General features: G+C 43.8%; 1 protein-coding gene across 1 annotated transcript in view; it reads left to right on the forward strand.

Moving 5' to 3' along the window:
• LOC144163848 (uncharacterized) overlaps positions 1–27262 on the forward strand; it is an 86170-nt gene that overhangs the window by 30709 nt on the left and 28199 nt on the right. Inside the window, exons 5-9 of the mRNA XM_077694531.1 lie at positions 4350–4552; positions 12589–12757; positions 14462–14737; positions 16695–16839; positions 25140–25397. Coding sequence (XP_077550657.1) covers positions 4350–4552; positions 12589–12757; positions 14462–14737; positions 16695–16839; positions 25140–25397 — 1051 coding nt within the window. The remainder of the gene's footprint in view (positions 1–4349; positions 4553–12588; positions 12758–14461; positions 14738–16694; positions 16840–25139; positions 25398–27262) is intronic.

Raw genomic sequence — 27262 nt, forward strand, 5'->3', positions numbered from 1 at the left:
GAACACCTTCGTTATCAAAAAAATCTTCTATAATGTGGGTCATCCATTGTAATTAATCAAGGATATCAAAACGAACATTAAGGAATATTCGTTTAAGCAAAGCTCATTTCAGGATTAATCTTCCAAGGAAACATAAGAGAAAGCTCGGTTCGTTTACGATTAACACCAGCCATAGCCTACAACAAACTGCCTAAAGAAGCCTTGCCTTTTAAGCGCAGCAAATACTGGCACGACCTATTATCGTCCAGATATCTTGTCGAAAAAGAAAACTGTGCATAAAACGAGGACACATGAGAATATTAGACACTGGGCGCAGTCGTATCTAGTCGTCTTCTCGTGTGTCCTTGTTTTATACGCAGTTTTATTTTTTGTAATGTATGAAGTAACCCAAGTTTTTATTAAGTTAGCTTGTCTACTATGCCTTAGGACTTGTTCTTTCAGGCGTATGTCGCCCTGGCCGATCTTACTACTAATTACTAGCGACCATTGTGCAAAATGCAGTGCCCTGCTACACTGTGAAAAAGGGTGATCATCGTACCTGTCCAGAATAATAATAGAGTCGTCTAAGTTGCGGATTTTCATTAAATTTGTTTTATCAGATTTCTGCTAAAACAACACTTAAAGACATTTATTTGTAGCCAAACTACCACCGTAGACAGCCATTTTCTGGCAGCAGACTATTATTCTGAAACGTTTACAACTTCAGTGTAAACTTACCATCCGTTTACGAGTAAGTGAAACTTGGTTAACAGAAAAGTTGTGTTATAAGCCCATTCTTTAATCCGTTTACGAGTAAGTGAAACTTGGTTAACAGAAAAGTTGTGTTATAAGCCCATTCTTTAATCATATGTATTAAGATGCTTTCGATAGCGCGAGAGTTACAGCCATTTTTTTCTATTCATAACTTCTTAGAGTTGGCCATGCTTAACGGTGCAACAACAGTGTGGAACGGCCAGTTTACAAAGACCACGCTTACACATATTCTCTAAAGTTAGGTTCCCATCTTAACGATATTGCAATGCTGGGAAATCATTCTGATAAGGCAATATAAGCCGTGATGTGACGAGCACCGTACTATTTAACACATGCGCACGACAATCGCACATACAATTCTCGCAGTAAGAGAGCGCAGGTAGTTTATCCTGAACAATTGCACTTGTTCAATATAACGTTTTGGATGTACAAAAACTCCTACAATAAGACAAACACATCTGTCGTTTGCCCAAAAAATGTGCTGAATGGTTAAGCCAAAATTTGTGCAGGTATTTGGAAATAGCCTTCCGGTAGATAGCCTTTCGAACAATTTGAATGAAATACGAGAGAAAATTGTGTCCTCCACAATAGCTTCCTCTTTGATTCGCGATCCTGCTGCAACCAACAGACGACGAAAACAATCCTTTAGCAGGAGATATTGTTCAGGCAGATAGCCTTTCGATCACGTTGTATGAAATGCGTCACAAAATTTTGCTCACCACAATAGCTTCCTCTTTTGATTTGTGAGCCAACTGCAACCACGACCCGACAAAAACAATCCGGAATCTGTACTCCATCATAAAAATTGAGCCTCGGCCCCCTAGTGATCGAAATAAAGCCCATTATATCAGACTAACTTTTAAGAAATCAGCTCATTCTGCCTGTGAACCTTAATTTACATTTGTGTGGTGCAAGGAGAAGGATTATTTCTTGTGTTTTATGTTGATCCGAGTTTTAAACTTGTTTTGGCGGATATATATGAACTGCCTACCTTTGAATGCAGGCCAAGGCCAGCGAAACAGAAAAACTCCAATCTAAATCAGCTTTTTTTCCTCAGGTTGTACTCGGTTACACGAAGTCTGAAAAAGTTTGTCTGTACATAAAAACACTCGAACTTACCCATTGGTAATAGTACTGGTACACAAACACGTTCTCCCGCATGCTCGTACTCAATTTTTACTCACTTTTGCTCATGCGTATTCTGTACTCAGGAGTATTCGTGTTCAATGTGTACTCATGAGCACTCAACTCATGTATATTCGCCTGTACTCGTACTCAATCTGCGTTTACAAGCGTACTCAATCTGTACACATTGTACTCGTTCTCAATCTGTACTCCCTCCCACACAACTTCAGATGTACACATATTTATTTGAATTCAAAATCATTTCTACTACTTTATTCCCGTAATCAACAACTTGAGTTCGATTTGCCGCATGAGGTCTAGGGATTCGACTGAGACAGAGAGCCAAAGAACGTCTCCAGCAGGTGGCATTTTATTCTAAGGTTCCTTTATAACTATACGGCATAACTTAAACAGACCAAAGCTTTTTGGTTACTAACTCAAACACCGATAAAGATTGACTTCAGCATGAGTAGTGCGTGCTAGCAGTCTCCTATGAAGCAGCGTTAAATGCTCCAAAAGAATGTGCAGCAAAGTCGGCCATCCTCGACCGGGCTTTCACTATGGCAACCCTGTGACTAGAGGTTGACGTGAAAGGCCACACCGCAGCACAGTCATTAAAAAAGCCGCAGGTTTCCCCCTTATTTCAAACTCATTAAATTTTCCTTTACCGGGCGCTACAAAATGCGTAAGACTCCGGGAGCTGACTGACTCCGGGAGCTGAATGACTCTGGGAGCTGAAAGACTCCGGGAGCTGAACACACTCCGGGAGCTGAATTAGTTATCCAACGCAAACGTTTGCAACTCGCGAGAATATGTAATCAAGAGTACGGCACTTGTCAGTACTTATATCACGAGTACATACACTCGAGAGCTCTGTATTCAGGAGTACTGTAAGCACAGGTAGTGTACGCCTAGGTAGATTACTAACGTCGGTACTCACTTGTCATGGTCATCGTTTTTTTTCTGGGTCTGTAGTCCCGCATCTCCGACTTACATTTCGTGCCTTGGTCTGCACGTTCTCATCATCGTACGTACTTGTTTATTAACAAAAATTAGTGTAGTCACCAGTGAGTACACTAAACTATGCCGCATGATAGTTATTGTGAGAGCAATATACGAAGCGCAAAGCTTGCAACAGTAACATTGACTGTAAAAGGACGTACGATTTTACCTACAAAAATGCTTCCGAGAAACCACAAAGCAGTCATGGCTTTAAAAAAACAGTAAAATTCAGGGGCACAAAAGTTCTCGTCAGAGTGGTAGTAACCGGACGGTTGAAAGTTTTACTTGCCTTCTGCAGATACCGGTGGCCGCATTGCGTATGGCAAGCTAAAAATGAAAAGGCTGCAAGAACATGAAACATCCCAGCTGCATTGCACGTGCTGCCTTTATGGGACGTCGATAATATGTTGAATCCGTATGCGAAGACCTTTTTGTTTGCTGGCCACGGCCTTTTTCCGTTTAGCCAATAGAGGAATACTTTTGAGAAGACGTTGTGCGTATGATAAAAAAATGTCAATTTTTGTTGCACTAGGGTGTCACTTTATTCATTAAATTTGATTGAATTCTTTGTGAAGCTTACTTATCCCGGCGTCTGTAGCAAGTTAGCGCAATTGAAAGGCGAAACAATGAGGATATTGTAACAATGCTATCAGCAAAACATCTGGGGAAGGAGGTGCTTTCAAGGTTCGGGCCCCGCGCGGGCTTTGTTATGGATGAAGTGCAAATACTATAAATAAACCCTTCGCCCTTCTCGTGGTTCACGTCCGTGGTAGTTCCAGCACGCAAAAATACTAATTTCTTTCTGATGAGTGGAGGGAGGTGATATTTTTGACATGTCCACTTTGCCAACTAGTCTTCGGAGATATTTTCTTCGAAAGTGAGACAGTCGACTCTAATCTCTAGCTGGCATGACGTTTTCTCCAGGCAGCTGCTTAGGAAATGTTTACCAACAAGCTGATATTTTTTTTCTTTTTTTATATAGATATTGTAACGTGTTTCGTTGCACCAAATCCCCTAAAATACGTGTGCAATTAACACTACTAAACCTCAATTTCTGAAAATATTAGGGCGGCACTTTTTCATGACGACCGCCAGTAATGTTAAGACCACATTGTAGGCAGTGTCGTTAAATGCTGCTGAATGCATACTACTATCACAAGAAGTGATGAAAATCTGAACGGGGAATGTCGTCAGTATGTTCATACCCATCTGTATTATGGTCTCCTCTGATAGCAGCCGCAGTTGTGCCGTCATGTTACTAAATTTATGAGGAACAAATATCCTGCTTTTGCGTTTCAGTGCACAGCAAATACTTTTATATGACCGTTGTAACTAGTCCAAGTTCCAATTCGTAAATATTATTGCCGATACACTAGGCCAGACGTAAGCTTTTGTCGATTGAGTGGCTTCTGCTGCCCACAGATACGACCGCATTTGTTTCTAACAGGATCACTCCTTGGTGCTTGCAGGTTCGCCTGGTACTGGGCGAAGCACCCGGCTTTATTTCAGTTTCAGGTTTTGCTCTCCTGGAGGAGAAAAATTTTCGCGAGGTTGCCGTACCCGACCCTCGGCAGGAGCTGGTGGGACTTATCTACACCTCAGGCACCACGGGACTGCCAAAGGGAGTGGAAGTGTCGCATTACTCCTTCGTTGCAAACTTGGTGCAAAACGCGTGAGTTTTCATGTTTGTTCGAGCTAAATAACGATGATAATGACCCATGCTTTTTTTATTTCTCGTAAACGGTTTTTTCATACACACCTTCGTGGCATGAAAAAAGGTAGTTTGTTGCTTTCGGGTGGAAATTACTTAAAAAAAATTTGCCTAGTACTAGTTTCAGCGATCTACGCATCAATATGACGCCTGATGCAGTCTTTACAATTTTCAACCATCAACACAAGTTGTGTTTTCATGGGACGCATCAGCTTATAGAAGGAATATAAATTGGCGGAGCAATCAAAGGGAGGCCCAATATTTACCTTCCTTTAACAATCTTCTTCTCCTTCCCACTCACACTTGATATAAAGTGAAATGGTATGTATTTTGTTTTCTCTTACAACATTGTACTTCCCCAGAAAGTATTTGTTTCCGTTTTTCGAGGTTGAAATAATTTCTGTTTGTTTATTGATGTATAGTATTGCACAAGAATTTTGCCATGAACAGCTTTAGTCGAACTTATTTCCGGCGTCAAAACAGTATTAAAAGCTGACACGGCCATTTTTTGTACATAAACTAATTATATATCATCGGGGAACCAAACAGGAACTTTTTTGCATCATTTCACCTCCACCAAGGATTTTGCTAAGTTGCTTAATAATGTTAATTCTCGAACGATGTATCTTCATGTCAATTTGTACACGGTACCGTGAACACGCCTCAGATGTGTAGCACCAAAATGTTGGTTCGCTTATTTCTCAACCCTCAAGCATAAGACAAACTACATTACAAACAACAGCTTCATTCAAGACATGATTCCTTGGTACGTGATCATTTTGTCGTACGCTTTTTTGTTATGACGCACCGACACCATCCAGCTTCCTTTGCGCACATGTAGTTTCAAAAAAGAACACAGTCAGCATGAAGCGTTGTATTGTGGGGACATATTATCATTGCAAATTCGGTACCACCCCGTTTGAGTGACTGTTACGGTGCTGGCGTGCTATCGTTAATTTTGTTTGTTACTAGCTGAATGCATCGACGCATTTTTCTTTATTCCTGCTCGAGGCATCGCAACAACAGGGCCCTGCATACAATGGCTGTGGCACAAACTGTCACCCACTGCAAACAGAAGCACAAAGTGTCTTTTTGCTTCAACATTACGGTTGTGCAACCGACCCTTCACCACACCAACCCAATCGAGGGGCTAGAACCAACGCTGTTTATGCGCATATGTGTGCTTTGGAAGTTGGGGTCCCATTTCAACTACCAGATAGACGCCGTCAACGCTGCTGATTGGAAAAGTTTATCATTTTAAGAAAGAAATTATAAACGGAACTTATAAACGAAACGGAATACCCCAACAAGACGTACCACCCAAATATGGTTGTTGCCCTTTTCGTTTCAGAGGAGCGAATAGGGGACGCAGCTACCTCCATTATGTTTTCTTCCAAAATCGAATGTGCACCCGTTACCGTTGCAATTAGGTCGTCGCGTGGTGCATGCTTTATGAACACTCGTTCTTGTGTTTACCTAAGGGAAAACATGGTGGGGTCAGCGAACGTTATTTAATTTAGTGGTAAAGGGTAAATCAAAACACAGATACATACTAAATATGGGGAGCAAAATAGCAGTGTAACAAAAATAGTACATTGGGTTATAAAAACTGTACAAGACATACCTGGATTTCAGTCTTCGCAATACTGCACGAAAGTGGCTGAGAGTGCTGATTGTTCTTTTTCGAAATCAGAGTTATTTTTCATTGTTTGGGAACGTTTGACTTGTTTATTGCGAAAACTCAAGCTCTCAATGAAGATGGGTAGCAAGTTACTTCAAAACGCCGGCGATACCTTCGTATATTAAGGAAAGTAGTCCAGGGGATAGTGCCTGACTTTGCTTTGATTGCCCAGCCGAACACATCACTTGGCTGAACATCAGAACGGCTCTATCGTTTGTTATTATACAGTGGGGCACTTCGATACTTGTGTTAACACTTTAGTTTTGGCCATTTTCATGCGTAAACTTCTGCGTATTGCCAACTGTGCAAAGGATAATTTATGCGCACAGCGGGCAGTTTCTTCGATCGCTGGTATTGCGGTCCTAGTTTGGAGGTTTTAAATATTAAACAAACGAGTTATCTGCTCGCATAAGAAATCAGCCGTGCTATCGGCGGAAGTTTATTCGGCCCGCATTTATTTTTTCTATATTCGGTCGGTCGGTTGTAGTTCTTTGTCTATGTGTCAGCAATATATTTTCATTTCATTTCATGTATTAAACACATAGGGGCCAGGAGGCAAACTTCTGCACAGTTTAATAAGATCCTCAATACCCCACAAATAGTTCACTGGATTTCTTGCTTTCTTTCGAACCAATGTCAATTTGTATACTTTGATTCCGTTGCTTCTTACCCGGCCAAAATCCCTTCTGGTGTTCCGCAGGGCTCAGTTCTCGGGCCTGTGTTATTTTTGCTTTATGTTAATGACTTGCCTGATATTGTTCACTCTAAGATTCGTTTGTACGCTGATGATTGAGTTATATATCATGTAATTCACTCGCCCAATGACCACATCCTTCTCAACGATTCATTGGCATCTTTCTGCAACAGGTGCCGTTCTTGGCAAACGAATATTAACTAAAAAAACTGTGTTCACGTCCTTTACTAACAAATTAGTTCTTTCAGATTTCAACTACTCATTTATTGGACGGTCCCCGCTAAGAGTTTACCAATATAAATACCTTGGCGGTCTTTTTGCTCCTAAGCTCTCCTGGTCCCTCCATATTGATTACATTATATTTAAAGCCCTAAAAAGCTTGGTTACCTCCGGTCCGGCGTACACTATGTTCCACCCCTAGGGATACAAAACTAACTGTGTACAACACCCTTATCCGCCCAGTGTTCGAATACGCGTCACCTGTACGGAACCCCTACAACCAGTGCGAAGTACAATAAATAGAATCGGCACAGAAAAAGGCCCTTAGATTAATCTTCAGGCGATATGACTCTGGTTTTTCACCTACGTCAGCAATACCATCTTTGAACCTATCTCTACTTTCATTGCGAAGGAACATTGAGTATCTCAGTATATTACATTCTACAATTTTTTCGACGTGGAAACTTTCAAAAGATCTGTACTTAACATGTTCCAGACCTTCTTCAACACGCCACTACCATCCTTTGAATATGACACCATTCTAGGCCCGTACTAACACGTTTAAATTTAGCTTCTTTCCACGAACTGTTGACCCTTGGAATAACTTATCCGGTGACATACTTTATTTGCCCTTAAACGAATTCTTGTTATCCATAAATACCCTTTGACTGATTTTTTTTTTGCTGTTTATGTTTGCTGTGCACTGTATGCACAGTATGCACAGTTTTGCACAGTATGTTTGCGGTGTTCTGTTCCTTGCCACCATGTCTTCATTATGCCACCATGTGATGCCATGTCTTGCCACTTTGTATTTTATTTTCCTTTCCAAAGTATTACACCATGTTTGTTTTGTACTGGCCTGTTCCCCAGTCTTGCCATAGCCCTTACGGGTTGCAGTATGTATAAATAAATAAATGAATACATAAATAAAGAAAATAAATACGTAACGGAGGGGGATAAAAGAGATTCCAGGGGTGTTATTGAACAAAACATGCAGAAAAGAAGCATGCAAACACGACAGCCGGAAAAGACACACAAAGGATACCTAAAATAAACTAACAAAAAAAATGCACAAAAGTAACGGTTACAATTACAAAATTACAAACACAAATACAAAATACTAAAAGTAGTTGAAGAACCAATAGCACCATGAAAACAGAAAAGTAGAATTTCATCCTTACTATATCGTGGGAATGTCGGTTCAAGCTTATCTCCAAAGTGTTTGTTATGGGTTTGCGAGGCATCGTCGGTGGGAAAAGCGTTCAATAGAATAATGGTATTAGGAAAAAAAGTACCGCACCAATGCTGACGTACCGCCCGTTATCGGGGCTAATGGGCTATGGTGGTTTAGGTGGTCCTTAGTATGTGTCCTTAAGGAGTCCTTAGTATGTGTGTCTTGATTGTGGCTGATAATTGTGAAATAAAGTGTGTAGCATGCATATACGAACAATGACGCGGCGTGATTCAAGGGTCGCGAGGGAGACAGATAGTTTAAGGGTATTGACGCTGGCATGATTTTAATATAGAGGTCATAAAGCGGGCAGCGCGGTTTTATATGGCTTCAGTTTGTAGGGTAAGGTATGCTGGGGATGGATGCCAGAAGGCTGATGCATATTCCAGTTTCGACCTAACGAATGTTAGATAAAATAGTGTTTCGATTTCCTGAGCGGCAATTGTATTATTACGGCAAAGACATCCGAGAGTACGCCCAGCTTCCGAGCAAATGCTGTCGACATCCGTTGCCAAAGAAAGCGATGACGTCATGTGCGCCCGAAATATTTATATATGACTGAACTGACTGGGGCATTGTTGTCGTGACACGTGCACTGAGAGATGGCATGTCTTCGAGAAAATGGGAGTGATTTGCGTTTCGATAGGTTTATTACACCACGATACACCATGATGAAATTCTACCTATGTGAGATTGCAGGTTAGAATGATCACCGTCGGTGTACATGGTTTAGTACAATACGGAGTCATATGCGAGGAGTCTTAGGTTTGCTTTAATGTTGATGGAGAGATCATTTATGCATATAAAAAAGAGTGGAGGCGATAGGCTTGCACCCTGCAGGACACCGGACGTAACGCTGGTTAGGCAGGACTTGTGCTCGTTTGCCAAGTGGAATTCTGTGCGTCCTTTTAGAAAGTGTTCGACCCATGATATCAGCTCAGAAGAAAAGTTGAGTGATGATACATTAGCAAGCATTTGGTTGTACTGGCATGATCGATTGCTTTAGAAAAATCTAAGAAACTTGCGTCTACTTGATGGCTATTGTCCATTTCTGTAGTATATCAATTACGAATACGGCGTCGCACATAATAACCGCGTACAAAAGTCATTTTGGTGCGGAAGTCATTCGTGCGTTTTCGTGTATTTTTGTTTACCCCTGTAAGTAGATTGCTTAGTGATCGAGGGCGTAGACGAAATATGTCGAGGTGCAGTTTAAGACAAGGCACTCTTAAGGTTGTTTTATTCTTGTGACCACTACAAAGTGAGTAATTCAAATGAAAGCGGCATTATTCCCACAATTTTGTTGAGAATGTCGCCGGTGACTGCAATAATTTTCAGAATGAACCACCAGTATCAGGTTCCTCAAACCACGAAGGCTTTGTTTGCATAGAAGATGGCGAGTGGTGGAATTGAGGGCTTGCTTCTGATATTACATGTAGCTAAATTAAATATCCACCGGTCATGATTAACAATGCTGGAACACAAAGTACCGGCTGACCGCCCCAAAAGATGAAGGCGGCAAGCGAAAATTAGACCAGCTTTCTTGGAGACAATCGCAGCGGTGCCATGGTGGTGATTTTATTCTGTTGACCCAGACAACCCCGCAATACAATTTAAAGCATATTGGGGTCATGGGCGATAGCTGCGACAAGGAGGAAGCTATGCGCGCCTCAGAATTGTGTCCAGTGTTCTGGCAGTCGCGCACAAGAAAACCACGAACAGGCAGATGAATGACACAAAGCTCGTTTTACTTCCCTCCACCTCAGCAGCCGCCTTTGTATTGGAATATCGTCAGTGACCGTCTTGCACGCACACCATAGGCGACTAACTGCTTGCCGAGTGTTCATGCGCACATGCTCGTTGCGATTTCCGTCATCTCTTGCAGTAAAAAGTTGGTAGCCAATTTACTTTTCGCAACGCCATTCCTATATACAGCAAAAATGTATGTGTTTCGCGATTAGCTGCAATAAGTAGCCTTATTTCTTGCCGAAAATGATTTTCTTAAAAAGCCATAACATAGAGCTGTGTGGGAGAACTCATCGACCTCGCGTAGCGTATCTTTTGGGACAGACGTAAGTGGGACACTTTATACTCACTCCTGGCCACGTCTACTCGTTTGCTTTCAGTATTCTTGCCATTATTGAGGGCAACTTCTTAAAGAAGCACAATATTTCAAATGCTGGCCTGAATAAACATGCTGGCTTGACATTGGGAATTTAAAGGGTATTTTCTTTTATTGTAAAGCAAAAGAAAAGGCCGAGACAATAGGCCTTGAGGCCTGTCATGTTTTTCGTCCTCTTAGCAGATTGAAAGTCATCAGCGAGCACGCACATGAACTAGATATAGAATAACCATGGGCACAGAGCCACCCGAAACGGCAGTCTATCTTTACACACATCCTGCACACAAAGGAAACCAAATTCACAAGTAATGCAATGCAGGAAGTTTGTGATTACGTGTAGCCCGAGGCACACTTGAGAGTAAAACAAATGATAATAACAAGCAATCAGGAAATACGTACAGGTGCCGCAAAAAATAAAGGGAACACCTGTTGCAGATATTGAGGGGATTTCTCTGCCAAATGCCTAGCCAGCAGCTTCTAAATGACTATTCAAGAAAATAATTCTAAAACGAGATTGCACCCAAGTATTCTATTTGTGCTGGCAGCCGGTCAAAAAGAAAATATTTTAATTCCAGGAAGGCCTGCCCCGAATAATTTTGGGGCACCTGTACACCAAAAAGACGCTGCAGTAGCGTAAATGCAGCAAAAAAAGAGAAACCTGTCTTTGCAGACATCCTATACTCAAAGAAACATCAACTGAAAAGCTTTGGTATGCAAGAGCGGAAGGTTAGGCGAGTTGGCAATACAATTCATTGGCGGGAAGCGCGAACTAACACGAGGATAGAGAAGAGAATGAGAACCTAGACGTGGCGAAGCGCTACTGTCAACTAAAATTTTATTTTGATACGACACACTTATATACAACAACATGGTGTTGTTATATACATGGTTATATACAACAACACAAGGGACCTATCAAGTAGCCTAAAAGATAGCCTTAAAACTATACATTGTCACTAGAAATACAAAGCCATTTTACGTCTTCTCGTCCCAAGCCGGTAGATACATCAGTTCTAGGCCGACACAGAGAGCACACTATCTGAGAAAATCTCTAAGCCACGTAAATTCTTAGATTAGGCTACGACTGCATCAGCGTTCCGTCCGTTCACTTCAGATGTGGTTGAAGCACACGCTAAGCAGCAGCTACCGATTCCCGCCGTACACCCCAACCCCAAACGTGAGGTCTGTAGTGTACACCCCACAGTTACTCTGCGTATTTTAGAAAAGTGGTGCGTACCGGCAGAGTAGCACGTACTCGCAGTGCCGGATTGCATAAACATAGAATCAATTACGAGAATGCTTCGAGGTGAACCTTCGTCGTCGTTAAACGGAAGTGTGGAAGATTTATTGTGCTTCAGCTTCGAATTATCGAGGGATTTGATCTCTTGAATTGCGCGTGCAATATCTTGTACTGACACGCCACTTTTGAATTTGTCTAAGATGCCAATTAGGCGCCTTCGAATCATAAAACGTACACTGCGCCAAAACCTCTTTCTAATACACGTTTACTTTTGAACCGAAGGCTTCATCGATTTAAACAGAAACAGACGGAGAGTTTGGTGTCTAAGTAACAAATAATAGAGTAGTGATTTTACAAAGGGTCACGAGCTACGTCTTTTGTTGCCCCATCAGAACATACAAGCGGCAATGGTCACGCTGCTCCACAGCAGGTGCCGTGAATGTCGGAAATACGTCATAGGAGAGCAAACGCCTACATACGCTTGTTAAGAAAGTATGAATAGAAATTCAGAAATCGCGCCTGGCGCGCAAGTTTTGTGAGCCACGACCGGGACGAATGGGACTCCACATGTCGCAGCATTATTATTTTGTGGCGGTCCGCTACCTACTGCAAATACCGCAAACTTTTGCGGCCGAGTGTACCTTGTTCTTTAACAGAAATCATCGCCCATGATAAAAGAAGGCATACGTGTTCGGCGTAGCGTTGTGACCTGTTCTTTAAAGAAAGATTATGTTTGAGAGTTCTGTTATTTTGAATCACGCATTTCACGTTATACTGCGTCCACCAGATCTAAAACTGCACTATTTACAGGTCGATCGTGCCGGGCGAACCGACGGACATATTTCTTGGCTGGAACCCCATCACGCACATCTCAGGATTTTTGTACATCATGGCGGTTGTCTGCGCTGGTGCGTCATCCGTAATTGTTTCTCCGGCGCTCACCTATAACGAGTTCATCGAGGTTTGCACCAAATACCAGGTGTGGTACCCTAATACTTATGTGTAGGTACAACTCCAGTGCAACTACAATTTAGTGTTTGCTTGACTTATTTATTCAACTAGGATTTTGTGGTGGTCTGAGCTATAGTCCAATATATTCTCTTGTACACATTTTTTTCTTGTACAGCACTCTAATATTTTGGCGAGCATGTGTATTTACCAACAAACGCCTCGGCAGGTTCTGTATAAGGGATCATATCTGGACGTTCGTAAGTTTATGTGTATAATCAGGGCGAATTAATTTTAAGCAGAGCCATTTCGTTTTCAATTCAGTCTGTCTTGTTAGACGGGGTGGTTGCTAATACTTTTAAATGCTTTAATTCTCTAAGCGTTCCCACCTAGCAGCCAAAGTATAGCCATTGTTCCATGATGTCGTATTTTCAGTGGAGGAATGACCGAGTTGTTCTCCGTATTTGCACTCCCATCGCCTTCATTGACCAGTTGCGACATCTAAATTAATTTCGTTGCTTCCGTTCTATTAGCCTCAGCCCGTCATTGCATACAGTTCGTATTAGAACAGTTAAACTACGATCTGAGCTGATCAAGATATCCTGCACTGGCCACTTTCGCAGTGCACGCAAAACTTCCCTGCTTCTCACATTGCGATGGTAAAACAAAATAAGCAGGTGCGCGTTGAGTTTGTGCCCTAGGAAGGTAAAAAACGTGAGGACTTTCATTGAAACTTTTTAACCACGGGGTTATGTTTTTTAAAACGAGTTTGTCATGAATAAGGAAGAATCCACGGGACATGTAAGTCGCCTGCAAGACAAAATGTCTATGCATGTTTCTGAACGATCTGTCTGGCTGCTTAAGAAGGCGCAGGGTGGGTGGGTACGCGGCGATCAGCGAAGGTACTCAGACAGTGCGCAACTGGTCCTCGCTACGAACTCGTGTCTGGGACGGGACTGCTTGTAAAGCTGTCTTCGAGCTGTCCATCTTGGGGACGATACCGGTGCTAGAAACCTGGTACAATATTTTTAATTAGGCCATTCGATGCAAATGCACTGGTACTAATTTTTTTTTGGCATTCATGCCTACTATACCTTTTAGGCTAATGCTTTATATGTGTACAAAATATTCGACGCAATGAATGAAAAATTCACGCATCTCCACGAAGTGAATCATAACGAGTGAGCGAAGCACTGGGGATCGTTCTTACCGTAAATCACCCGTGGCATTGCCCACTCGCGTATGTAAATGAGTAAAGAACGCGTGTGCACAGTACATACAATTACAATCCAATCCAATCCGATAGAATACAATTTTGTCTATTTTATTCAATCCAAATGCAATCCAATCGAATTCTCCATGCGCATGCGCAACACTGTGTACACAGACACAAAGCGGCAAGCCACGCATAAAGCGAGGTCCTAAGGTGCTTCGCCCCTGAAACAAGGTAGTGTTAGAAGTAGGCGCAAGATACACACGATTTGCATACTTTTAAGGGTAAGTTAGTGTCATGAAATTCCCAGAACGCGTTTTTGATGAAGGAGGTTTTAACAGCTGCCAATAACCTTCGCCCTGTCCTTGTATTACAAATATTTACGCAGAGCCACTTCCAACTGGCAGTGCCTCGCAATATTAATATCGGTTAACTTGCTTGCCTAATCTGAGCCAAATACAGGCACTGTTTAACTAAGTGCATAACCCATATAGTTGCGCACTCCGCTCACCGTCCTCACAGGTTTCATCGGTGTTCACGTTTGCTAACCGCCTCAATGGCTTGGTCAACGAAATGCTGCGGACCAACACCTGCCTTGAGATGGTTCGAAAACTACTTTCGGGAGGAAGCCTGGTGTCCGAACAGCTGGCTCGCAACGCTGCGAAGGTGTTTCCCAATCTCATCAACTTACGGTGTATCTACGGCCTCAGTGAGGGCATGGGTATAAACTGCTCACCTGGTGTAGACGAGATCAACTTCACAGACATTGGAGTGCCGCCGCCCAATGCTCAGTTGAAGGTAAATTTTTCCCTAACTTCAGATACTAATAATTTTCTGGTACATGTGGATCACTCACTATTGGGACATGCCTTTGCATAGCAAGCTTTCCGAAATAATAGAATATTCTGTTCGTAGTTTCGGCTTTTGAGATAGGTGAACCAGACTTAGCTTTGGACCCAGTCAGGAGTGATTACGTAGCGCAATTTTGTTACGAAAGGGTAATTCAACAGCTCACTGTATACGGCCTCTGGTTAAACAGGAAAACTTTCTATTTGGATCTTCTGGCCAATGTATTGTGTGAATGTCTATTTACGGAATTAATTTGTTGTGACTCACAAAGCAGAGTGTGTTGTTGCGTCCTCGTAGACGCAAGAGTAAACAGCAAGGTAGCAACCTACCCGTTTATTATATATGGCACATCAGGGGAGCTGCTAATGCTTCTGGCAGATGCACTCGGACGATGGGTCAGGTATAAGATGGTTGAATGTATCATGCACGTGGGGGCGGGGCATACGCCGCCGTTTACGAAATACCAGCTCACTAAAATTACGTCCCGCACCCCAGGAGGATCCCACAAAAAAACCACAAATACACACCTCAAACAAAAAATGGCTCGCCTCATTCTATACCATGCTCTCAAAGAATATGCGCTGCCAGTTACCTGGAAATCGCAAGTTGCTCTGGGGCAATATTTTCGTTTGAGATCGTCCGGTCTTACTTAAAAAGTTAACGGCTATACCTCCGTATTCTAAGAAGGCGTATTTCGACTCATTCCGCACATCAAACGTGGACTTCAAAGCTCGGGCTATAGCATTGCTAAAGCAAACTCAACTCAAAAGTTGCAGTCGCTGTGTACTCGGATGTGGACGGCCACTATATTAGCATCGGAGGTGTAGTTACTCTCCGTATCAATCCTTTGCAGGAAAACATACCTGGAAAATGCTGTGCTCTCGTGAGCGCGTATCTTGCGGCGTGCCTTGCGGCGTGCCTTGCGGCGTGCCTTGCGGTGCCTCCACCGAGCGTCCTTGGCAGCGCAGGCGCAGGCAGGCAAAAAAAAAACAACTGGCAAAAACTCAAGGAGCGAGAAAATGGCGAGATCTCGTGAGTGCTTACATCGGAGCGACCGCCGAGTCTTTGGCTGGCGCAGTGGATGAAGAAAAAAGTACAGCGTGATTGTCAATGGCTACCGCGGATGCAAAGAAACAGTTACAAATATAATGCTAGAGGTGAAAACACAGCCTGTTTGGGTGAAGGCACTGCGGCTGCCGCACTCTCTAGAAGTCTTTATGGAGAATAAGGGACAAGGCTACAAGTGTACCAATCCTTCCTGAGGCGATGGCAGATCCCGCCGTCACTGCCTCATGTCCAAGATGAAGAAATGGTGGAAACCTACACTGCTGAAGATGAATTTGAATGCACCACTGGCTGCGATGGAGACAAGGAACTCTTCGATTCATATGACAACGATTACTAGCACCTTAACTATGCAACCAAATAGTTATACTGAAACGTATCTACGCCTGAGCCAATTCTCACGTACAAGAGCTTCAAAAAACAAGCGTTTTGGATGAGCACAAGCTTACCTGAATTTTTTTACATTTAATATCAACCACACTACATGCAAACACGAAAGTTAATTCTCGAAAAATTTCTTCTGATGAGAAGAATGCACGCGCTGCTAGCGACACATACACCGCTCGTTGGTTTTAACTTTTCATAGTAAGGCTTCAGTATGTCCTACATTTACTTTAAGAGGGTTTTGCTAATACACGAATGGGTTTGATAAAGAGAAATGCCGAAAGACAGAAACAAATTTGACCATATCATCACGATGTGTTCCAAAAAGGTTGCTTTCTAAGTGAAACTTCTAGAAAACGACAAATATTTTGTGATTTCTCTGGGGAAGGTGCGGATAATATATTGAAGAATTAAGCGGTAATTTGCCCTGATGGTCTATCTCTCTGATTTCGTGCAGTTGCTTTCAATTAAGGATGGCAAACCCGTGGGAGTCAATGAACATGGCGAAATCTTTTTGCGTACACCAGCCATAATGCGGGGTTACTACAAAAAGCCCGAAGCAACGGCGGAAGTTTTGGATGGAGAAGGATGGTTTAGAACTGGTAAGTGCTTCCTTCGCTTCCCATAAAACTCAAGAGGTTTGCGTCAGTCTTTGAGATACTGCTGCCTGGTGCTGTGAATTGCATAAGCTGCACTCCTTCCACACCCGGCTTATTTTGTGCCAGCTGCACATAAAGGAGAGTTGGAATAATGAAAATATGACAGTCCTACATTGATTCTAAAAAGAAGTAAGACAACTTAGATAAGTTAACCGTTTGCGTATTCCTCCTTGAGCAGTAGAGAACACGGCAGCACTTCAAAGGCGTTTGCTGCCTTTGTTGAACTCCTTCTACACTCACCAACCAAAGGCAGAAACAAATTGATTGACTGACATTTTCTAGGTACATTGTTGCTTGGTTTATTACTAAACTTGTTTACTAACCGGCGATTGTTGCAAGATTTTTCAATTGCTTTCAGAAGATAATGCCAATCGGTTTTCCGAGCTGAGGAATTTCATTTTATACGCTGCATTTTGGATCCATGCTTCAAATCATCTCATTACCGCCTGTACATAGTTCACTTGAAGTCCACGTACAATTCGTGCTACTCACCGCCATTGGTACTACTCTCCAGAAAATATTTTTCTACGTGTTTGACTTCTTTTTGTCGTCGGAAGCCTGTAATACCTGCACCTGTTTGGGCTGTGAGTCACTCATAGATGTACGTTTTCAGTTACTGGCAGTTCGGCGCCCGTTCACTATCAAAGAACCGCGGGCCGTTAAACAGTTATTCTTTTCACGGCATCCAACCACTCCCCGTACAGCCGAATTCTTGGTATATATTTTCTCTAATTCTGCTCTGATTTACTGTTACGGGCGAACACTCAACTTGATCTTCCTTATTTTCAGTAAGGAATTGCGAAGTGCTCAGCAGGCCACCATTTTGTCTGCTGACTCAAACCGGTTACCACAGCAATATGATACATACACACTATTAGACGCATTTTCGTCCGTGCTGGCGGCATGGAGTTACTTCTACCAGTGCTCACCTTCTCCTTAGGCACCATGTCGCTTTGCCTGACTCCATCGCCGCGGTAATCCAAAACCGCGTGTATCTTCCCTTCATTGCTTATGGCTTTCCAGAGAAACACAGGTAAAGGGTTCTATCAGGTGCAAGAGATGAGGCTACTGATGATTACCATGTTTTTTTCAGACTGTTGCCGTTTGTGTTGACCGTTCAAGCGATGCCCGCTTGGTCAATGCACCCAACAAAATTTCCTAGTAAAGGTATCTACTGCCAAGCCACATCTACAGGCGCCAAACCCTTAGATTTGTTTTCCTTTAGTTGAAACACTTCCAATATGGACACCCGTCCTTTGGTGAAACAGCAAGTATTAGGCGCAGCGTAAACTCAACCTATAAATCACTATTCTACCACGTCCTATCGTTTGTCTCTGATTCCACAGTTGGTTATGAGAGTGTCAAGAAATTGTTGGAATGGCTATATTAGAAAGTTTATGCAGACCGTGCTGGTGTACCGTCATTTTATAAAAAAAAACGTTTCACGCTCGAGATACTGTGGCAGTTGCTGCTACAATAACATAATTAGCAAAAAGACATCTACCTCGCGTCAATGACGCGCGTTGCTGTTTTTTTTTTGTCGTCTGACTTCCCGTCAATATATCTGTTCCCTGGATACTGGTTGATCGTTATTTAAACCCTTTCTAGGCAGGAGATGGCGTACTCAAAATTTGGTGGTATCGCTGAATTATAACTGTTCATTTTAAGTCTCTACAAAGAGGAGGCTTTATGCTTACAGATGCTTCTTTGCTACAGATGCTTTATGCTTCTTTGTCCGTGTCTACTATGCGCTTTCACTTCTCATGATGCATCACCAACAGGCACAAACCAGACCCCTCTGAAGAAGCGAACGCAAAGTTATGCACGCCGTGCTTCGTTGGCATAGAAATCGTAGGGCCGTGAAGTGGTGTGGCTCAGACACGGGCCGACATGCGTGCCCTTCCTACAACTCCAGTACCAGACAGTACAATACGTTGTTTTTCCTTTCCTTCAGACAATTGATACGAAAAAGAATTAGGGAACCCGGCAAAAAATGATATTGCATGCCTGCCAAGAAACGCGACTGAAACTGATGGACAGCTAAAAGAATTGAGAAATGAAAGGTTGATGTTTGACACAAACATTTATAGCGAGGAAGTTGGCCAAAAAGTGTGGAAGTCACGTTTAGAGCTTTGAGAGCACATGTTTGTAGAGACGCAACTACAATCCGGGGGTTTCCAATTTTGAGAAGAACGTGCGCAGCATTCTGACAGCAGATGGATTTTAATGCATGCATTGCTACATTGAAACGACTATAAAGATATACGACATGCGTCTATATTAGCAATGTAAGGGTGCATATAACAGAAGTGGCGATTTGGCAAATAGGAGAGTAAATTTGGTGTAAATGTCCTCCTTGCTTTGCGTTGCAAAGGCCGGTATGTTCTAAGCTATTCTCAGGGAGGGAGAAAAGCACGGAGTTTGAAGCGGAAGATGACAAAAAATTCTCTGACCTCAAAATTCCTACAGAGTGTAGAGGGGCAAAGCTAACAAAGCTACAGAGGGCTGTCCCAGTGTTTATCTGAAGTTTTAAGACTTCTGTACATCACATAGCATCTGTAAACACCTATGTGTCACTTCAAGCTACCATTCATGCCAAGCAACAAAGGCTCAGACACTTTTTGCAGGGTTTTACCACAATACGTAATCAATTGGCGCAAACGCCACTTCGCGAAAGCTACGGTCAGTGAATGGCCGGTGGAGTAGGCCCAACGTGTACATTTCTGCTGGCGGAACTGCTGTTGGCGCTCTCCCTGCACAGTTCGCTGTGCCATTCTTCGCAAGCGACGTTTCCGTGTTCCTTTCTCACTTTTGGCGTTTCCGCGCTCCCCGAGGCTGCGCTAGGTCACACTCACTCTGCAAGAAAAACCAGACCTTGCCATTAATTTCGCTTCCTCACACTTGGCGCGTGTGCCCTCTGTGCGTACGGTGCGACAGTGTGCGTCCAATAGGCCACAAAATGCGAGACCAATCGAGCACTGCGCGAAAACTATCGGGGCGACACCTTTCCGTCCAGAGCTGCTGTCGAAACAGCTGAGTTCACGGGTGTGTCCTGCGTATTCAGGCACTGCTTGCCCATTTCTCCGAAGTTGGCGGCAGGGCCATGTTTCTCTTGCAACCGGATGTCGCGCATTTTGCTGCACGCAATGCCAGCGTGACAATTCTTTACACGTCCGGTAGCGTGCTCAATGTGAGGGAGGTGTGCGATGGTTCGGGACCTGTTCTAGGTAATATGTGTCAGGATTTATTGTGAGGATCAGCCCAACGAAGACGGCAAGGGTGACAGACGGTACAAGCGAGACAAGAGCCTGTCTCATCTGCCACTGGCCTCACCTTCTTTGCGCTAAGATTTCATTCAGGCATGCACCAACTCTATAACAACACGTTTTATTGAAATCTATCAGGAGCTCGGTTATTATAATTGTGGTGTCCTTTCCGTCGATTGGAATTCGAGCAACCCGAAGGTAAATCTTTGCGTGACAGTGAACGGCCAACAGCCTGTATCCCATGGAAAAGACAGAGAATATGGACCAGGTGTAGGGGAAATCTTCAATGCGGAGTGAGTTTCGGCAAAGGACAATTACACATCCACATCTGTTGCCATACAGCTGCATTGAGGTAGATGTCGGATATTCCTTCCCAGAGAGCTAATACGCAGCTTTACTGCATGGCTTCTCTACAGGCGAAGATTGTTCTTTCTTGATCTATCCATGTACATTTGTTTTTTTTTCTGACAAATAAACGTGCCAACTCAGCCAGTTATGCATTTGTGAGTATAAACATGGTGTCGAATGGTTTTCTAAATTCAGGAATTTTCATTCCAGTTCGGGCTATTTTTCGGGGGGTGTACTGATTTCTCCATCTTTTGATGGCGCTTTATGAGGCATTTTTGAGTTGTTTTTGTGCTAGATAATTATTTCTTATAATCTTAGTTTCTTGTTTTTCTCGGTATTCAAAAATTTCCGCTCCCCTTCACATGAAAAAAGTTCAATTTACAGTATAATAACAATCAAAAGCGTTAACTTCGTAAACCTTCATATTTCCGGGGATTGCGGGTGTTACACGGTTGGTGCTTGTGGTACTCTACCAGAAATGCCAGCTTATTAGAGAAGCACCTGGGAGATGTGTTTCGGTTCTGCACGAAACAAAGAATTCGGCGCATGCAGCACGCTGCAAAAAATCATTCTGCGCGTGCCCCTTCCAGGGAAAATGCTTCTCAGAGAAACTCTCGAGGGAAAGAAAGCACTGACGCCTAAATACAGAATGGATATATGCGGCGACGTGTGAGGGACCCGCATGTGCAACCCGCTATCTGGACAGCAGGTGCTGGGACGGAAGATGTCACACCGATGGGTTTTGCGCTCCGCTGCCTTTGATCTGTTTTATTATGCGGCCGCATGTAGTCACCAAGACGTGTTAGACTGAGTTTAACGTCCTTAACGTTCCCCTTCGTGATGCTGCAAATTTTCTTCATCTGTTATTTTTTTTCTCATACGCAATGGTTTCTGCCGAGCACCCTCGCGACAAGAAAAATATTCATGCCAATCCACCCCGTGAATGTGGTTGAAAACCAAAGCTGTAAACGGCACCCACAACGATTACCCATGCGACGCCACATAAACACACTTATGTAGCTCCACAAACAGCGAAACCAGACTGACGTTGAATGCACTTAACCACACCCTTTATAACTTCAAAGAGATAGTTTTGGTAATGTCAAATCTATGCATGATGCATGAACAGTGGTTTGTAAAGTTGAATTCGTGTTGCACTTGAGTGAAAATTCTTTTTTATGAATTTAAAAGACGCTCAAACCCGGCGTTATATGATCTCACTTCTCCGTCTCTGCCGCCACGGGCGGAAGCGATGAGATCGGCGGCAGAGACGTAAGAGGAGCAGGAGGAAATACTGCTATTCCGATTTCTCACCTGGTCAGAGGAGTAGTTCCGTCTTCACAGGAGCCCATATGCACTCCTCTCCGCCTGTGTGCCGCTTGCCCACCAGATCAAGCCGGGTTGGCAGAGGGTGGCTGGACAATAACATCCCGCATTGCTCTTGGTAGTTGACGGAAAGAGAGAGGACGCTCAGGGCCATTGTCGCACACCCGATTAGGTGTCTGATTATTGCCACTTCTGAGTAAAATCTGCATTCAGCGTCGTAACAGTTCATGTGCATTAAGTGAAGACGCGTCGGGTGTTGGAAGGAGCCGGATCGTATGAGCCGTTGGATAGTTTGTTGTTCTCTGGAAAGGTCACGGTGGGGCGAAGGTTGGGTCTATCTCTGAAAGTGATAATGCAAGGTTTTGTCCCTCAACTAGACAAGCGGCTGACTGTTTTTGTGCAGCTCCATTGTACGGCTGTAAAAGTGCAGTCTTGTTGGTGAGCGTATTCGTTGCCCTCGATGGAAGCGTGAGCGGGTGTCCATATGAGCTGAATGGAAGCGCTTGGGGAGTTGTTTTTTAGCACACACCGGTCGGGACACCATACCTCACTGATAATTACGGTGGGCTTGTTGGGGATCAGTGACTACGTTTCGACACCCTGGTTAAGTGAGAGTCTAGGAGATGGCTGCGTCTTCTGCAGCCGTGATGTCTTGGTTCTTGAGTGAGACACACACAATGATGTCGGTTCCGGGTGATGATGGCGTACTGCTGCCCTCGATGTTGGAAGACGTTTATGTAGATAACTGCATAATGTCCACCGAGTGTGTTGTCTAGTGCTTTAATCCTTGCTTCTCGGCGACCCTCGTTGGATGAGGGGTTAATATTTCTAAGCAAAGGGAGCGTCTTTAGTTCTTGTCCCTAAATGCCTGGTAGTACATTAAGCGGACTGACATTCTGTGGTGCCCAGCCAATCTGGTAAATGATGCATCGACCCGCCGCAGTTCTGCTCAACCGTAGCTTCTTCTTAGAACGATGACCCTGTATCAGCTCTTCCACCGTGTTATGGAGCAACCCGCGATGCAGCCTCTTTGTGGACGCACTCATGGGAAAACCAAAAGCCTGATCAACCGCCTTTATAATCATTATAAAAAGCATGCTAACATCCTCCTCGCCGAGAAGAAGACAGGGTTGGACGTAAGTGATTCTGAAGAGGACAATAGTGCGAATTACTCGAATGGTAATAGATTCCTTGAGGCCTCCCTTTTTGGTGGCAACCCGCCTGTTCATGTGAATGATTTGATTGATATTGTGCTTGAGCCACTGCAAGGATACACAACTTTCGGTGTCGGCCTGGGGATGGAGGCCCACGTTCTTGAGGCTGGGGCTTGGAATTATTGCCTGGCTCTCAAGGAGTATTTGATTGTGTTCCTTGATGTGCACTTTGGCGTGAGGGCGGGCGACAAGGAGCTGTGATTTTTACGGGGAACAAGCCACAGGCTTCAGCACACTGGCGTACTAGAAGTGAGATGCCCTGCGTTGGTGTGACCTTCCTTGAATTTTTGCAACTCCTACCACATGCGCAATGCGTGCACAGGTCCGCTAAACGTGCCGTGGGCGGAGCGGAGCGGTGCGAGAGGTCGCGTGACGCTATCACGTGGCATTCAGCTAGAATGCAGGTGGAGAACACGTATATGTGATTGGTGAGGGCACCACTGTATTCCCCATCTCCGCTTGGGCTCGCAGCTAAATCGATTACACAAAGGGGTCTCGCTTTGTTACTCTATTAGTTCCAGGTTCAATTCTTGGCGGTACCAGTAATTTCTTTTATTTGTTCGCGGGCGTTTTCTTTTGACACTAACGCTCTCCAAAGAACCCTTGCGTGGTAGGGTTAGAAAGCTTTGCTTTAAAACACGTTTCGGCCAGGTGTACACAGCTTTGGTGTAGATATAACCAGGCAAGTTCGGCAAATGAACAGTAAACCTTTCGTAATCACTCCTTCATACGAACTGCTAACTTGGAAATTCCCATTACCACCATCATCGAACATCAAGCTTAATCTATCAATAATAAATGAAATTGTACATGAACTGGAAATCAAGTAATATTATCTCGTAATTAAGGCTGTATCCATGAATAGGCCGCGCGCACTACAGAGAAAATAATTTATACCGTTTTTGTTTCGTTGTGTATCGCATTTCAGAAGATAGAGAAGACGACTATGTTGTGCTTGGTTTTTCATTTTGCTTTGGTACTAAAGCATCGGGAATATTTTTTAAGGTGTGGAGTACGTTAGGACCGCACAATGCCCCTACGCGTCCGGGCGCATAGCATCTACAATAGCAGAAAATTACACAGGTGCCGGCAGGATTCGAGCCTGTGCCTGGTACACCAGACAGGATTAGTGTCAGTCGTCTTACCCATTGGGCTACGACCATGAGTTTCTAATCCGAGTTTCAATCGGCTTACTCCTCCGCCTTATTTATTATAATATGTATCATAATATTATATTCATTATTATTTATTATAAACTTCATGCAGCGTAATTTGCGATCGACATTTCTCTCTCTTGTCTGTTTTTGCTGGGCGTAATGCTCACAAAGGAACAATTTTGTTCCTTCGACGCTGTATAAGAGGAATTTTGAACTTTTTGTACTAGACAGTCATGCCCTCACGACGTACATACCTTTAATGCACAGATAGACATCCGATCCTTTAACGGGGCCCTGAGAAGGCCCTATTCCAGCCGAACATAGTAAAGCAAACGTTCTCTGCAGACGGCCGGGCAGACCGGCTGGAAAATCGGTGTGGCATGCATAACTGCAATGGGGCTGCTCGCGTCCCCTCTTTCGCTTGCCCTACGCCTGAAGGTCGTACATGCCTTTACAGGTCTTTCCAGTTGCATGGTCATTTTGATACTTTTTCACTGAAACACGACAATGACGCTTGTGAAGTTACATATTGTTACTCAATACACCGTGGCACTAGCGCAACTTTTCTAAATTTAGCGCATAAATAAAAAGGACACCATTCCAACTATCTCTTAATTTCTCGCGCGTCGAAAACCTTCATATTACACTTTCGTCGAACCTAAATCCTGTGTGTTGTTGAGAGGCCACCCTAAAAGAGACGCTTAATTGGACAGCTAGGAGCTGAACAGAAAATAAAAATCTTGCGCTCTATATTTAAAGCTTTCTAGGCTTTGTGAACAGTTTTATTATAAAGCATATTTAGGGTGTTCGTTGCTTTCCGAAGGCTTGTAATCGTTCCACAAGGGTGGAACCTGCACATTTTCTGTCCTGCTTGAAACAAAAGCTGCACAGATTTTTCAAATCAATATTGAATTTTGTGCTGTTCAATACAGGTGATTTGGGCTACTACGACGAGAATTACCGGCTCCATTATGTGGAACGATTGAAGGAGATGATCAAGTGTATGGATAACCAAGTCGTCCCTTCGGAGATTGAACTTCTTGTTTCCTCTCTCTGCCCTGGAGTCCAGGAAATCTGTGTGGTGGGGCTGCCGCACCCTGAATATGGCGAGGTCGCCACAGCATTCGTAATTCTGAAAAAGGACTACGTGGGGAAAGTTACCGCTGATGATATAAAAAACATCGTAGCAGGTGAGCCAATTTATCGATCTTTGCTCATGTTAAGTAGCCTTTCCAAATACGACATGGTTCACGCAAGCGCGCTCGCAGAACTAATGAAGTGAATATTTTTCTACCATCCTTACTTTTTACCCATTGGAGAGCATTTGAGAGGGCAATTCACTCGAATTTATTTACTACGCCATCAAAATGCACGAAGGCTACAAGACACTATCATGAATCTTGGAAAAGTTTGAGTTAGGATTCAACGTGCTCATGCGCGTCGTCCCATCAGTGCAAAAGCGGCACTTGCTGCCTCCCTCCTCCCCTCAAGTCGCACCAGCATTTCCGCTGACATTGATTATAAGAAACTTTCCAGAAGGATTAGTGTGACCCCAAAGACACGATAAAGGGGGTGGTGGTCTTTTTTGTTAGTCTTTTATCAAGAATAACTCAGGTAGAAGCCAAAAAGAAACATTTAAGCAACCCACCCCTCCAAACCTATAGCGTGCAAGTCCATCGCCTGTCCTTTTAAAAACAGAAATTATCACTCTGGACACATTCGAGACGTGCCTTGTCCATCCCCCGAGTAGCTATTGCTGGGATTTAAGTAACGACCCCATCGCCTAACGGGAGGGGCTGAACTAAACAACGGTAGTGTCGAATGTGCTGAAAGGATAGGCTTCTGTGCTTGCGCCTGGAAACTATTTCGATCGGAAGTGGCTCTTTGTCATTGAAACGTACACTTGCTTTGTCTGCAAAGCTTTCGTAAACTGCAACTCCACTGCTCCGAGGAACCAGCTTCCAGTGAATATGACATATCGTCCCAACCCCGCGGACCCAAAGTGTGTAGACGCAAAAGTCCAGGGCACCTTAACATCAGCAAAATGCGTAGAGGCAGGCTGCTCAGATGCGCACCTTTTCTTATGCAGCTCGGTCAAGGTGCCTCTAGGAGTGCGCTACAGCGCATTGCTGCCAAAGACGGTCATAGACTCTTTAGGCCCTGTTTCCACCTCTTACTACCGCTGGTTCCTCGTGAGTGGAAGTGGGAAGTCGCTGCAATGGCCTAAGTCACTTTTGCAGTTTCTTTTCATAAGGCGGAGAATTTAATTTAACCGACTGGTTAAATCGGCAGCACCAAAGTCCGACCATTCAGCAGGAATAGCGTCGCTAACTCGATTACTTACTCCAGCAGCCTTTTCACCTAAGCCACTCGTGGCCGCAGTGTGCGGCTCTTTGGGTAAACAAACAAAAAGATGTAGCAAAGTCCGGCTCCTGGCCTCCGTGCGGGAAGTTGCTGTCAACTGGACGCGAAAATAATCTCGTAACTGTGAGCGTCGTGAAGATATTTAAGGAAAACGCGGCATCCTCTGCAAAGTTAAATGGACATCAGCAGTCTCTATAAAGAAAATCCAGGTTCCTCTTTTAAGGGTATGCCTGTTTGATAAATTAAGAAAAAAAACTTTAGGATGTTGTCCACGAAGCTGAATACGAAGTCGTTGTTCCCGCCGCCGGCGCACCTACGCAGACTCCGTTATCGGAAGACTCAGTAGATGTCGCTTCACCCTCAAATCATAACTTGCAGGTAAACGTCCTCAGACCCAACAGTCCGGCACCACTCCTTGCCCATCAAACCTTTTGGGCAGAACCACTTCTTGAACCAAAAGACTTTAGGTTAGATTCATTGAAAGCAGTATTCTAGTTTTAATCTTGCGGAATCAGTTGGATCGTCGTGTCCAGCCCGGGGAGCTAGAGTGTTCCCACGTATGAAAAAAAGTTTCGGAGAAAAAATGAAGCATGCCCCATATTTGTTTACTGTGTTACTTCCGCTTTGAAAAATGCACAATTTAATGGACCGATGGATAGCTTGAAGGTGCAACAGCACATGTGTGTCCAGA

Source organism: Haemaphysalis longicornis, unplaced genomic scaffold (genome assembly GCF_048455015.1).
Source record: "Haemaphysalis longicornis isolate Haplotype H1 unplaced genomic scaffold, Haemaphysalis longicornis Haplotype H1 scaffold_13, whole genome shotgun sequence".
NCBI lineage: Eukaryota > Metazoa > Arthropoda > Arachnida > Ixodida > Ixodidae > Haemaphysalis > Haemaphysalis longicornis.